This window comes from Periplaneta americana, chromosome 5 (genome assembly GCF_040183065.1).
Source record: "Periplaneta americana isolate PAMFEO1 chromosome 5, P.americana_PAMFEO1_priV1, whole genome shotgun sequence".
In the NCBI taxonomy this organism is placed as follows: domain Eukaryota; kingdom Metazoa; phylum Arthropoda; class Insecta; order Blattodea; family Blattidae; genus Periplaneta; species Periplaneta americana.
In genome coordinates this window covers 93181721-93195881 of record NC_091121.1, presented here as the reverse complement: position 1 = coordinate 93195881, position 14161 = coordinate 93181721, and the positions used below count along the sequence as shown (strand labels likewise).

Below are 14161 nucleotides of genomic sequence, written 5' to 3'. Positions count from 1 at the left end.
GAAAAAAGTAGTAGTAGTAGTAGTAGTAGTAGTAGTAGTAGTAGTAGTAGTAGTAGTAGTAGTAGTAATAATAATAATAATAATAATAATAATAATAATAATAATAATGGAGTGAAGGAAAAGAGAAATTTCTCTTATAAACTCGTACCTACTAAATAGTAAAAGGTCTACGCTAGGAAACAGCTGGTTTCGCTTAATACAACGCCTTTGCAAAAGTAACATGGGCAAAACAGCCCGATTAGCGGTGATTCAACGCGTCGTCTTTAGGGATAACAGATGTAATTTATTGATTTACTTTATACTAAGTTCTGGAACAGTCGACTGCTGAAAATATAGTAAAAAATTTCTGTACGTTTTCTTTGTAATATAGTCATACATTTCGTAAATGAATATTCCCTGTCGTAATGTGTACTGCATTGGATGGAAGTCAGTTGCATACTAATGCTCTAACCTCGACACCTCTTCAGTCTGTGTTAGCCTATCTATCATACTGCGCAACACAAAAAACACAAAACTTTTCCACTCTGAATAAAGTGGAAATGTACACAATAGTTTCTTGGCAGTTGCGTTCGATCTATAACAGTAAAAGGCCGACGGTATTTTCCGGAGCGAAATCTGTATCCTGGAGAAAGCTCTGTATTAATTTATTAGGAATTTCAAATCTAAAGTATTGTAAAATAGTAGGGAATGGAATAATCGTTTAAAAAAAAAAAGAGGAAAATAAACTAGTAGGAGATGAAAGCCCATTAGCAGGAAGACCTGCAGGAAGACAGTAAAGAAAATTGAATCATTTGTAGAAATCTAACGATGACATGCTATAAATTTGTTGACTGTGGAAGTATTTCACGCAAGTCATTGCAAATTGTAAGAATGTGCCGAGACCGACACGATGGGCATCGCCAGTTTTTGGCGTTACGATCAGGCTAAGGAAGTGGAAGTGTCAAGCGTACAATTTCGCTAATTGTAACACCGTCAATCAGATATGCATCAGACCGAGCCGAAAGCGGTCTCTATCAAGCAAAGTCCAGCTATAGCTGTCAACTGTTGGCTTTTCAGCAAAAGTTCGGGGTTCGATTCCGCACAGATACTACGGGATTTATGATTGAAAAAGTAGCTAAGAGATAGGTTTTCTTCCAGTAAGTCTGCTTCCCCTGTCTTTCTCATGCCATTATAGCTTTATTACCGTCGAGTCGTCATCTCATCACATCGTGCAATAAGAACGGAGGCGGAAACGCATCAATGAATTACGATACTACTTAAGGTCTATATTATTTGTCAGCGATCCTCACTTTGAGAGAGGAACAGAGATTGAGAGTTTTTGAGAATAAGGTTCTTAGGAAAATATTTGGGGCTGAAAGGGATGAAGTTACAGGAGAATGGAGAAAGTTACACAACGCAGAGCTGCAAGCATTGTATCCTTCACCTGACATAATTAGGAACATTAAATCCAGACGTTTGAGACGGGCAGGGCATTTAGCACGTATGGGCGAATCCAGAAATGCATATAGAGTGTTAGTTGGGAGGCCAGAGGGGAAAAGACCTTTGGGGAGGCCGAGACGTAAATGGGAAGATAATATTAAAATGGATTTGAGGGAGGTGGGATATGATGATAGAGACTGAATTAATCTTGCTCAGGACAGGGACCAATGGCGGGCTTATGTGAGGGCGGCAATGAACCTCCGGGTTCCTTAAAAGCCAGTAAGTAAGTAAGCGATCCTCCTTCACACGTGGGCTTTCCTCTGTCTTGCAAGGTAAGCGACTTCAACAGTAAGAGCGTTTAAGGGGTTAGGTACAGCTTACAGCAGTAAAATTTTGGAAATATTCAACATTTTTTCCTCCATTACTGTATCTTGTACAATAATGAAAGTCAGTGTATGTAAAACACTGTCCTTCTGCTATATGAAAAGAATGTTCTTACGATTAAAAAAAAAATATTTACATTTTTTTTTTTTCAAAATTCAGTTCACTGTGCCGTGATGAAGCGTTTCCCACAGAACTAAAAAACTATCGAACATTCTGTGATAAAAATTTTTTTGTGTATTTGTGCATGTCATATCTACAACATGATGCAAGATCACTTCTCTACCTTTGATAGATTGTCTGATAAAAAATAAATTCCTTTAAAAATGGTCAAATATTAGTATTTTCTTCTAACATGAATTAAAAAAATATTATTTATTAAGCAATGTAGTTGAAAGGGCATGATATTGTAAACATGAGTTTCAGCAATAAAATAAAAGAAAGAGAACATTAAAAGTTAACAAGTTTATAAGTTATGAGGGAAACACTTCATCACTGCACAGTAAACTGCCACCATTTTGAATTAAAAATATATATAAATATTTTTTTTTAATTATAAAAACATTTTTTTTCATATAGTAGAAGGACAGTGTTTTACACATACCAATTTTCATTATTGTACAAGATACAGTAAAGCAGAAAAAAATTTGAATATTTCCAAAAATTTAAGCTGTATCTATAGTAGGCGATTCACTGTCAGCAGCTGATCTTCCCAGTTAACTTGTCTCTTGTGTTCGTCTTGGTTTGGGCCTGGGGAATAATTTAGTCCAGCGGTCATCAGCACAATATACCATCGGGCTAGCGTCTCTTACCCGTGGATGAGAGATGCACTAGCGTGCATCCTTAGCTGCTGGCGGGTATCCTTTCTCCCTCTCTCTTCTGCATGACTGTGCAAATTCCTTTACATTTCTTACCCGTTACCCATTTCGGCGATTGTTAACGACCACTGATTTAGTCCATCAATGGCGCAGTGATATAATTATCATCATGATGATAGATTTATGCTTAATTCATTAAGATTTCTATTGATTCAATTTAATATGTTTCTGGTCTTTACATTTTATTTGGCCGGACTGGGTGACGCAGTCGGTAGAGTGCTTAAATACGACAGGATCATATCAGTAGATTTACTGGCATGTAAAATAACTCCCGCGGGACAAAATTCCGACACACCGGCGACGCTGATATAACCTCATCAGTTGCGAGCGTCGTTAAATAAAACATAATTTGAATTTAAATTTCTTTTGCCGAACTTGAAACTGGCATGAAAATACCAACTCGAGAAGATGGTTGTTACTTATTCGTAACTGATGATATGTCCGTTTATTCTGGTATAATTTCACGTCCTACACAACATTATCCACTTTCAGTGTGTCTCTCAAATTACTATAGGCCTATTCCTTTGAGAAAAAGTATAGTGGAGTGCAGTAAATGTCTCAAACACATCTGTGTAGCTTCCATTCTTCGAGGTTTTATTTTCAAAATCCTTTGTTATTTCGGTTCACATTCAAGACTTTTCCAGTCTCTTCATTAACTGCTTTAAGAAATAGTGTACAACATAAATCCAGAGACTTTGGAAAAACCGGATGGGAAAAAAGAATGTCAGAGCATATCAACGCTTTCATTTCTCAAAAGGTAATATAAGAAATAGAAAACAAAGCATTTATGGAAACGACGACAGACAAGACAGACAATCTCAGAAACCTATTACTTAAATTTAATATGTAAATTACTCTTAAGCTGCTTATGTTTAGAAACAAAGTTCGATATTTGCCGATGCACGCTCTGCAGAAGGACGCCTGTTGTGTTTGTTCCACCATGTTATAAAAATATTCGCTGTCCTACGCTCCAGCTCTCATATTTTAACCGCTTAAGGTACGTTTTCCTCGGTGCGACTATTGCGATGATCGTTCAACGATGATCGTGCAACGATAATCGTTGAGCACTATTTCTTTGTATTTTCTAGATTTGCGGCAGTCGCTCGAAGGAAAACAGCTCCATAGAAAATACAAAGAGCTTGTTTTTAGTTTTTCGTATGAAATAAGACGAAGTTTTTAATGTCTTGATTGCCTTTCTAATGTTTGAACATTGGAGGACACTAGTTCACATTAAATTTGGAAATTCCACAAACTCAAGTCTTCAAGACCACAAGCCATGTTTCATGTTTCATGTGATACGAGGCCGATAAATACTGAAATAATAGTAGTACAAATTTGTGATTTGAACACTGCAGTTCATAAATACATTCAGAACATCACTTAAATTTAAATATAAATTTGTATTTTTGAGGAAGACATAAGGGCAGAAAAAGCGATAAGAATACAAGCATGAGGTTAGAAAAGAAACAGACTTAAGGACCTATTTCCTGAAACTTGGGAAGAAAACGGATCAGATGATAGAGCTCGGCGCCAGTGTTGAACACGTGCGTGAAGCAACGAAAGAAGATTAAGCTGCCTTTGTTCTTAGCGTGGACATCTCCAAGGATGAACTGTGAGCCACGCGTAGAATAACCTTGAAGTTACACCAGATGAGATGGACCAAATACACAACTCGATACATCTCGAAGTTGAAAACTGTGACTAAAGAAACAGAACAAAAAATGAAGTTGTGTGTTTAATTAGTCTTAAAGTGATAATAGATTGAAGATGGCCAAAATAAATTGACTACAGCAGTGTAGGAACACTAATAAGCGCTGTGAAACTTCAAGAACTTGCTCTGTGTCTTCGTATCGATTAAGCTTGATTGAAGGAAAAAATATTAGCATAAACTAATAAATACGTAGCATGCTCAATCCTAATTTATGGAACAAAAATGTTCTAAATAATGAGACAGTACTTGAGCCCAAGTCATAAATAAAATATCTCCATGTGCTGTTCACGGCATCATTAGAAAGATTATCTGATCAAATCTCACCCTTTTTCGTCACACCCGATCCGCCGTCACGGCGCTCAATAGAAGCAGGTACGGACAAGGCTGTTTTCTATGTCAAAATGCACTTTTTGAGGCCTTGTTGGCGTTAGTAGATTTGATATCAGTGATAAGTAGAGCCAGGAAGTTCATGCATTTGCATATATTTTTCCATTGGCTGTAATTAATTAATGGTTAATTATCTTCAAGAATCATCAACATTTAAGCTTATCAAACAAAATTTTATGTTGCACATATTTGCATTTTTTTGTTTTTTATAAATGCATAATATTTCATGATATTTATATTATTTTATTTATTTATTTAACTAGCTAGCTAGTGAGTACAAATTACATTTATAAAACAAAAATGTTTCTAGCCACTACCATAAGAGCCAGGCTCGTGTACATTAAGTAACTTAATTGAAACCAATAAATACAACACAAGAGCAAGAATAAAGAAGAAAGAGAAAAAGAGAGCAAATACACATTTAATATAAATTGACAATCCGACAGAAGCCAGTGATATTCAATAAAAACATGAATATAGTCGACAGAAATAAAAGGTAAAAAAAAAAAATTGTTAATATTATATATCATGGATAATTTTACAAATTTTGGCATATTTTCATGTTTAAGCTCATGCAAGCTGATTTTAAGTCGAATAAAAATGCATAGATTGAATTTTTAAAATAAAAGCATCATGTTCTATTTTTGAAAACTGGTGCTGTGTGAAATTATTATAATTATTTTTATCAAAAAATTATTGAAAATTTCGCGGCACATTTAGCGAATCTAACGGCAAATTAGTGTGTCGCTCTCAACATAATTAATGTAAGTTTGATCTCATCTACTTTGACCTATGTTATTATTATTATTATTATTATTATTATTAGTATTAGTATTAGTATTAGTATTATCATTATTATTATTATTATTATTATTATTATTATTATTATTTATAATTTATTTATTTATTAGTGATAGTGAGAAATATAGAATTTTATTACTGCGTATTTATTGGCATATTTTAAGCTTTTAAAGGCATACTTGCATGCATATTAAGTAGGTTTTTAGTGACTATTACACTCTTACTACGTCATACTACTTTTGACCAATAAAACGGTACGAAAGGACGTATTTCAACCAATCATGGCTACTTATCGCACAATTTTATCGCGTCCCTAGCATTTGTTTCTTTGTTTGCCAACATTTGAAACTGCGCTGGTCTCGACGTCAAAAAAAAAAAAAAAAAAAAAAAAAATATATATATATATATATATATATATACATTTAAAATTACAAATCACTCCAGTCGATGCACAGCAGTTTCAAATATGACTCGCATTGGCATTCAAGAACAAGAATTAATAAAAATCACTGATCATATCTATGCATCTTCTGAAATCCGATTTACAAATAAATGAAGAGCACCATTCGGAAATCCTGAATAAGTTGAATACACTATGTAGGCCTAAATCAACGAGTTCCACTTCTATTATGCACACGTCCAAAATAACATCAATTGAACCACCAAACACATTCAAATTTGAAAATTGTATATTTAATAATTATTCCTTTTAAAATTATTCATTCGGAAATTCTGAATAAGTTGAATACACCATGTAGGCCTAAATCAACGAGTTCCACTTCTATTACGCACACGTCCAATATAATATCAATTGAACCACCAACCACATTCAAATTTGAAAATTTTACATTCAATAATTACTCCTTTTAAAATTATTCATGTTTATTTTTTATGCCATCGTCGTTAATTAAAACTTTTCTAACACTTGTGTATATTAGTTAGGTTATGTTATAGCTTCTGCTCTGAGAGGATAAAAAGAACTTCTGCTATATGATATTATGGATAGTCACGTATCAGAGATTGTTTAATATTAAGATTTATTGAATAGTAATCATTACAGTGTCTGTATAAAGACACTACTGCCATCTAGCATGCATCTAGCGTAATATTTGTAATGTTGAGATGGTACAATAATACATTTGAAGACAGTTGTATTTTCGTAAGTCAATTAATATTTTATTGTATTGGAGTACTTCGTTACTTCTAATCTTTATACACTTTCTTCTAATCGTGTAATAGTCAATTAAATCCCACTCGAGTTTTGATTTTCTCTAGATAAATCTGCTCGTGTTCCATTCGCAGATTTATCGATAAAATCAAAACGTCTAGTGAGATTACTGTTGGTAAAAAGTCAGGTCAATTGTAGAGTAATCGAAATTAAAAAAATAGAAACACAATTTTGTAGATGATTTACAATACAGGACAAGACACAGCCCTGCCAAATTAATATTTCTTTATGTTTGTAGGAACATCAAAGCAAGGAGTGACCGCAGCGTCGATGAAACGATGTGATTCATAGTAGTAAACCATGCGGTCTAATTTTAAATAGCGAAATATGTCAGTAAAACTTTTTATTTGTCGGTATTTAATTTATTTGCTTAGTTATAATGCTATTTTATTTGTTTTTTCTGAGAGTGGATTGAAGCTCGATAACTAAGTTTAGTTATGTGTTACGAAATGCCAGCGTATTCGTGTCACCATATATATATATATATATATATATATATATATTTCGATCATTTTAATTTGGAGATGTTCATTATTGATTTAGATTTAAGTAATGTCTTATTATTTAGGACATTTTCGTTCCATAAATAAGGAATATGGAAGGACAGCTGGAAGAAGAACAGTTTGGCTTCAGAAAGAGAAAAGATACAAGAGATGCAATTGGAATGCTGGAAACAATCGGCGAAAGATACCCCGAAAAGAATAAATAAGTATAGTATTTGTGGACCTAGAAAAAAAGAATTTGACAGATTGGATTGCAATAAACTGATGTGGATCCTGAAAAAAATTGGTATGAACTGGAAAGAGAGAGGGCTGTTTTCTATTCTCATATCAATATGACATGAGTCAAAGTCAGGATAGAGGAAGAAATGTCAGAAGGAAATGAAATAGGGAGAGGAGTATGACAAGGATGTCCTTCATCACCTACCCTGTTCAACATCTCTTTGGGTGATTTAGTGAAGAACTGTTTTCAGAACATGGGAGGGGTGATAGTAGGAAGAAGAAGAAGAAGAAGAAAGTGCATAAGATATGGCGTTGTTAGCAGAAGAGGAGACGATACTAAGGGATATGCTACTGGACCTGTGAACATTATGAGATGAATTATAAATGCAAACAAGACGAAGACCATGGTTATCGGAAAAAATTAAGAACATAAACCTGTGAGTTCTAAATGCGGCAGTATAGCAAGTGGAAAACTTCAAATAGTTTGGGTATACTGTAAGCAGTAACATGAGCTGCTGCCAGGAAGTCAAAAGGAGGATAGCAATGGCCAAGGAAGCTTTTAATAGAAAAAGGAGCATATTGTGCGGACCTCTGGAAAAAGAATGAAGGAAGAGACTGAGACTAGTACCTAAAGTACTTTGTATGGAGTTAGGCATTGTAAGGAACAGAAACATGAACATTACTATGAAGTGCAGAGAAGCGACTAGAAGCATTTGAAATGTGGATATGGAGAAGAATGGAGCGTATGAAATGGACAGACAGAATAAGAAATGAAGCTGTGTTGGAAAGAGTGGGCGAAGAAAGAATGATGCTGAAACTGATCAGAAAGAGAAAAAGGAATTGATTGGGTCACTGGCTGAGAAGAAACTGACTACTGAAGGATGTATTGAAAGGAGCGATGAACGGGAAAAGAGTTCGGGGCAGAAGAGTATATCAGATGATAAACGACATTAAGATATGTGGATCATATGCGGAGACAAAGAGGAAGGTAGAAAATAGTCAAGATTGAAGAATGCTGGGTTTTCAGTGAAAGATCTATTCTTGAGCACAAAACTATGAATGAATGAATGAATGAATGAAAGGAATGGATAATATTGTGGCACTCAGATTCGTTTTAGAACCTTGCTAAAAGTCTATATTGGCCTGATACGAAAGATATGAACAATACGGCATGACGCTTTTAAAAAGACGAAACTTTGACTAACATCTACGAACTTAGACTAAGGAAACTTTGGCTTGGCTTTTCGAGGGCTGGACCCATCACTGTCCTTACACTTAGGCATGCTTTAGCCCATTGTGCGCCCTATGTATGCGATGATTATACAAATTCAACAGGTAGCTTTGGTGACATTCCTGAATCCGACACTGACAGGTGAGCCATTTTGATTCAGTCCCTGATAGAGCAGGTGCCATCCGCAGACGAATAGTCTGATAAGCCCCAGGGACCTGGAGCCCCAAGCTCTTCCTGAATCAGCATCGTGAAACTGATGCCGACAGGTGGACCTTCCTACCTCAGCCCCTAATAGGGCCAGATCTCGTCCGCACACGAGTAGCATGATAAGTCCCTTAGCTCCGAGCCCTTCCAGTATCAGCATCGGAAACCCGTAATATCCCCAAGACTTCACACATGCCTATTTTTATTACTGCGAATGATGGATGAAATGAGGGGAAGATGGAGAGTTTTGGTGAAATGATAGAGGAAAACGGAAGTACCCCGAGGAAACCCTCTGCCACGTCTGCTTTGTTCACTACAATTTCTTCATCACCTTGCCGGGAGTGAAATTGTGGAGAGTATTGGTGAGATAATAAGAGAACAACGGGAGAATCCTGAGAAAATTCTCACAACCTTAAACGTCATCGAGATTTGAACTCGGTTCCGCAGTCGTAAGCGAGCTGTACTAAGGCGGCTACGTTTTCTGTCATATGTTTGCTTTCTTTTATCTGTTATCGGTCGTAGTTTCAACTCTGTTCGCTTACACTTCATATACAAATTCCAGTATCTCACGGTTACACCCGAATACCACTTCAGTCAATTGCCCGCAGGCCATTTCCGGCTAGTTCACTCTGTTGCATGTCATGTTTAATGAGAATAGCAAAAAGATAAACTAATGTCGAATAGAAAGTGCTGGCTGTTGCGCAACCCAGCCAAACACGCGGAATTGCCTATATGGCGGTGTGAATAATAGACGTTTATATTTATTGCGTTAGATATTAATGTAATATATTGATTTACAGCGGGTAATATTGTTATCATTTTAAATTCACTTCGCCTCATTTCCGGGTTGGATAATATTGCAAAATGGTAAACAAATGCGACACGTAACGATGAATTCTACAAAAACACGTTTGTGGTTTATACCAATTTTATTTTAATCAACGCACTTAATTAATGTCTGTAATTTCCAACAACACTGCACATTTCACTCCTTCATTCCCTTCTCCACTCTTGATTGTTTGACTTAATAGTGTGTTTATATACCAATACTTTTTTGTTACATTATCATCTACCTTGAAAAACTGCGTTGTATAATAAATTTTGTCTAATTATGTGAGAATTATGAGCCTACATTAGATATTCACAAGTAGCTTATCTCCATAGTTATGTGATCAGCATGTCAGAAACTATATCTTAAGCTAAAGCATGGCAAATACGCAGTTCCTACTGGAATAGGACAAATTCCTATTTCTCTGATGAGAATCGAAGCAAGGTTTGTAGAATTTGTATTTGGAAACGTCGTCATTTGGCCTATAGCGGAGGATCCTCTGTTCTTTTCTGATCCAATGTACAGAGTTTTCATGTAAGACAAGCACACGCTTGTTAACATCCTGTAATTATGCAGTCACGTATGTCGTATCTTATCGAGACGTTGATGCCAAATTAAGAATTCAGGACCTACACATCCAATAAGCTCTATGGACTTCATTTATTTATTTCACGATGGCTAGATCCGGGATGGATCCTTGCACTTAGGCCGTTTAGACCCATTCTACGCCCTATATACGATGATTGTCTAAGTCCGAAGTATGACACTGACAGGCGGGCCATCCTTCCTGGGTCTTGCAGGTAAAGTCTCATTATCAACTGACAAGCCCGAACCCAGAACCTTAGAATCTAGATTAGCATCAGAAACCCGTACTACACCCAGACATCATCAGTCTATTTTTACTATTACGGATGATAGATGAAATGAGGGGGACGCGGAGAGTATTAATGGAATGAAAAAGGGAAACGGGAGTTCTCCGAGAAAACCCCTGTGCAAGTCTGTTTTCACCACAAATTCCACCCAGATGTGATCGGGGCTCGAACCGAACTGTCTGGATGGAAAGGCAGTGAGCTAGCAATGTAGCCACAGACTCGACGAATTAAACTGTTTCACTATAACAAATTTTGTGGATGAAATCTTCGATAGCCGATACGGTGCGGTACTTCCTAAGACAAGAATTTACAGAGTAATCGAAGAGGAAATGAGATTACATTTAAGAGCCCTGTCACATCGTTGTGTTCGCGAGCCAAAAATTATATATATATATATATATATATATATATATATATATATATATATATTTTAAAGTTACATTGATTATATTAAATAATTTTACAATAATATTCTAATCACTGTATTGTGACCAGTCTCATGGAAAATGTAAATTATGTAAGTCCCGGTATGTCTACTGTTACTTCAAGAATGCAATCTTTTGACTGTTCCTTTTTAATCCGTAAGGAATTCGAACAAAAATAGACAGTTAAAAGTAGTGAAACTGTCTGCTTATGTGGTTAGCATGGCGCACGAATACAGATGAAAAACTCATATAGCAAAAGAAGATATACTTAAGAGAAATCTACGATTACCTGTCGGGTATCGAACCTGTGTTCGCCTGCTGAGTAACCGGAAACGGTAACGTTCTAAGCACAAACGAAGGAAAATTATAGATATGAATTTAAACATTAAACGAAACATTTTCTGCTAAGTTTGCTCAAAGTATTGTTATCACACATCATCTCGGTCACTAGTTGCGGATCGGTGAAGTGCGTGAAGCGGTTAAAGTTCTCTTACATTGCTTTCTCTATAATCACAAAACAAGGCTGAATCAAGCAATTAAATTATGAATTCACATAATTTCTCTGTAATATTTATGAGTGACAGCTGTCATGTTTTCCTTACGTGTTTCTGTTGCTGCAGTCAGCTGCGTGGAGGCTAGGAGGCTTACGAAAACAAGCGCCGCCGTAGACAGGAGCGTCACCACAGAACAACAAGGGCACATTCTTGCTGCGAGTCCCATATTGTTGCACACACCGCAGAATCTGCTCAACTGTCGCCGGGCTGTTTATTAGTGGTGAAAGCACGCTTACGGGAGCTCTTTTATCTGTTAGGTTCTTACGGTTACGATTTTGTTTCAGGAAGGTGGGGGGAGGAGTTTTCATGGGGAAGTGGGAGTGCAGGGAAGGAGAGGCACTGGTTTTTCACGAAAGGTATTGTGGATTGTTCTGAATACTGAGCAGCTCATCCTCTCATCCCTGCATTCATGTCACACGTCTCGTGTTATTTTTAAGTTTTTATAGCCGGTTACTATTTTAATGGGCCGTCAAAGAATGTTGACCTTCGATGCCCATAGTAAATTATTACTGAAGAGTGAAGTCAGTGAACCAATCCCACACATCTTCCTGTTCATTGATTCAGGTAGTGAAGGCATATAATTTTTCATAAGCATTCATTAAGAGATAGTCTTTTTTGGAATTATTGGATGTTTTTCGTATTTCGAAAAAATAAAAAGCAGAAGAAGATATCAGATGATAGCCGACATTAAAATATATGGATTATATGCGGAGACTAAGAGGAAGGCAGAAAATGGTAAAGATTGGAGAATGCTGAGTTTGGAGTGAAAGACCTGTCCTTGGGCAGAACACTGTGTATGTTTATTTTTTTAAATTAACTCATTCTGCATGCTCCATTACACAATATATCAGTTATTCATAGATTTCAAAAATGCATATGACTCTTAAGAGAAAACTTTTATAATAATATTCTTATTGAATTTGGTATTCCCAAGTAACTAGTTCGATTAATTAAAGTGTGACTCAATGAAACGTGCAGCAGAGTCCGTATAGGCTAGTTTCTGTCGGATGCTTTTCCAGTTCACTGCAAATTAAAGCAAGGAGCTGCACTGTCACTTTCAATTTTTAACTTTCCTCTAGAATATGCCATTAGGAAAATTCAGGATAACAGAGAGGGTTTGGAATTGAATGGCTTACTTCACCTACTTGTTTATGCAGATGACGTGAATATGTTAGGAAGAAAATCCACAAACACGGGAATTTTACTTGAAACAAGTAAAGAGATGGGTTTGGAAGTAAATCCTGAAAAGACAAAGAATATGATTGTCTCGTGACCAGAATATTGTACGAAATGGAAATTTATCATTTGGAAAAATTTAAATAACAACAGCAACTGTAACAAATATAAATGATACTCGGGACGAAATTAGACGCAGAATAAATATGGGAAATGCCTGTTATTATTCGGTTGAGAAGCTTTTGTCAACTAGTCTGCTCTAAAAAAATCGGAAAGTTAGAATTTTAAAACAGTTATATTACCGGTTGTTCTGCATGGTTGTGAAACTTGGACTCTCACTTTGAGAGAAGAACAGCGGCTACGGCTGTTTGAGAATAAGTTACTTAGAAAAATATGTGGGCTAAGAGGGATGAAGTTACAGGAGAATGGAGAAAGTTACACAACGCAAAACTGCACGTATTGTATTCTTCATCTGAAATAATTAGGAACATTAAACCCAGACGTTTGAGATGGGCAGGGCACGTAGTACGTATAGATGAATCCAGGAATGCATAATTATGGAGTGTTAGTTGGGAGGCCGGAGGGAAAAAGACCTTTGGGGAGGCCGAGACGTAGATGGGGGGATAATATTAAAATGGATTTGAGGGAGGTGGGATATGATGGTAGAGGCTGGATTGATCTTGCTCAGGATAGGAACTGATGGCAGGCTTATGTGAAGGCGGCAATGAACCTCTGGGTTCTCTAAAGCCATTTGTATATAAGTTGTAAGCATGCTCCATTACTATAAAGGAATACTACATGCATTGCTGTGGTCTCATACTACTTTCTAATGTTACATATTATTAATAATACTACTTTTCTACCAAATTCTTTAAAATATACTCCTATTATTAAATTAGAGTTCATTATAGTTTATCAAAAGCTATAATGTTCGTGAATATCATAAAGGACACTACTACTTATGTTGATTATTGCCAGGTTCTGTGGTTTGAGATGCGTTCTTTCTTTCCTATTATCATCATCTGTTGTGTTCAAATATTTTTTAATCTAATTATCTTCATGTCAGGAGTTTCTGAGTCGAACTTAACTTTCGGAATGATTACAATTGAAGGGGTTAGTGGAATAAGGGGGTATCCCACATTTTGGTAAAAAATGAACTAAGTTCATGTTATGGAAGCTGAGTCCATCTACTGTTAGTTTAATGTGCTATTTAAGTATGGGATAGTCCCATTTTAAAGTAAATATGAACATATGAAAGGGCTTTGTAAGTTGTATCAAAATTCTGAATGGAATAAGGAGGTATCCCACAGTTCCTTGAAACCTTGGTTCTGATTGGCCAGCTG

At 36.1% G+C, this 14161-nt stretch overlaps 1 protein-coding gene across 1 annotated transcript in view; it reads right to left on the bottom strand.

The window, feature by feature from the left end:
• Positions 1-11878, bottom strand: part of LOC138700004 (protein takeout-like) — a 55512-nt gene extending 43634 nt beyond the window's left edge. Inside the window, exon 1 of the mRNA XM_069826272.1 lies at positions 11691-11878. Coding sequence (XP_069682373.1) covers positions 11691-11808 — 118 coding nt within the window. The 5' untranslated portion in view covers positions 11809-11878. The remainder of the gene's footprint in view (positions 1-11690) is intronic.
• Positions 11879-14161: the final 2283 nt, after the last annotated feature.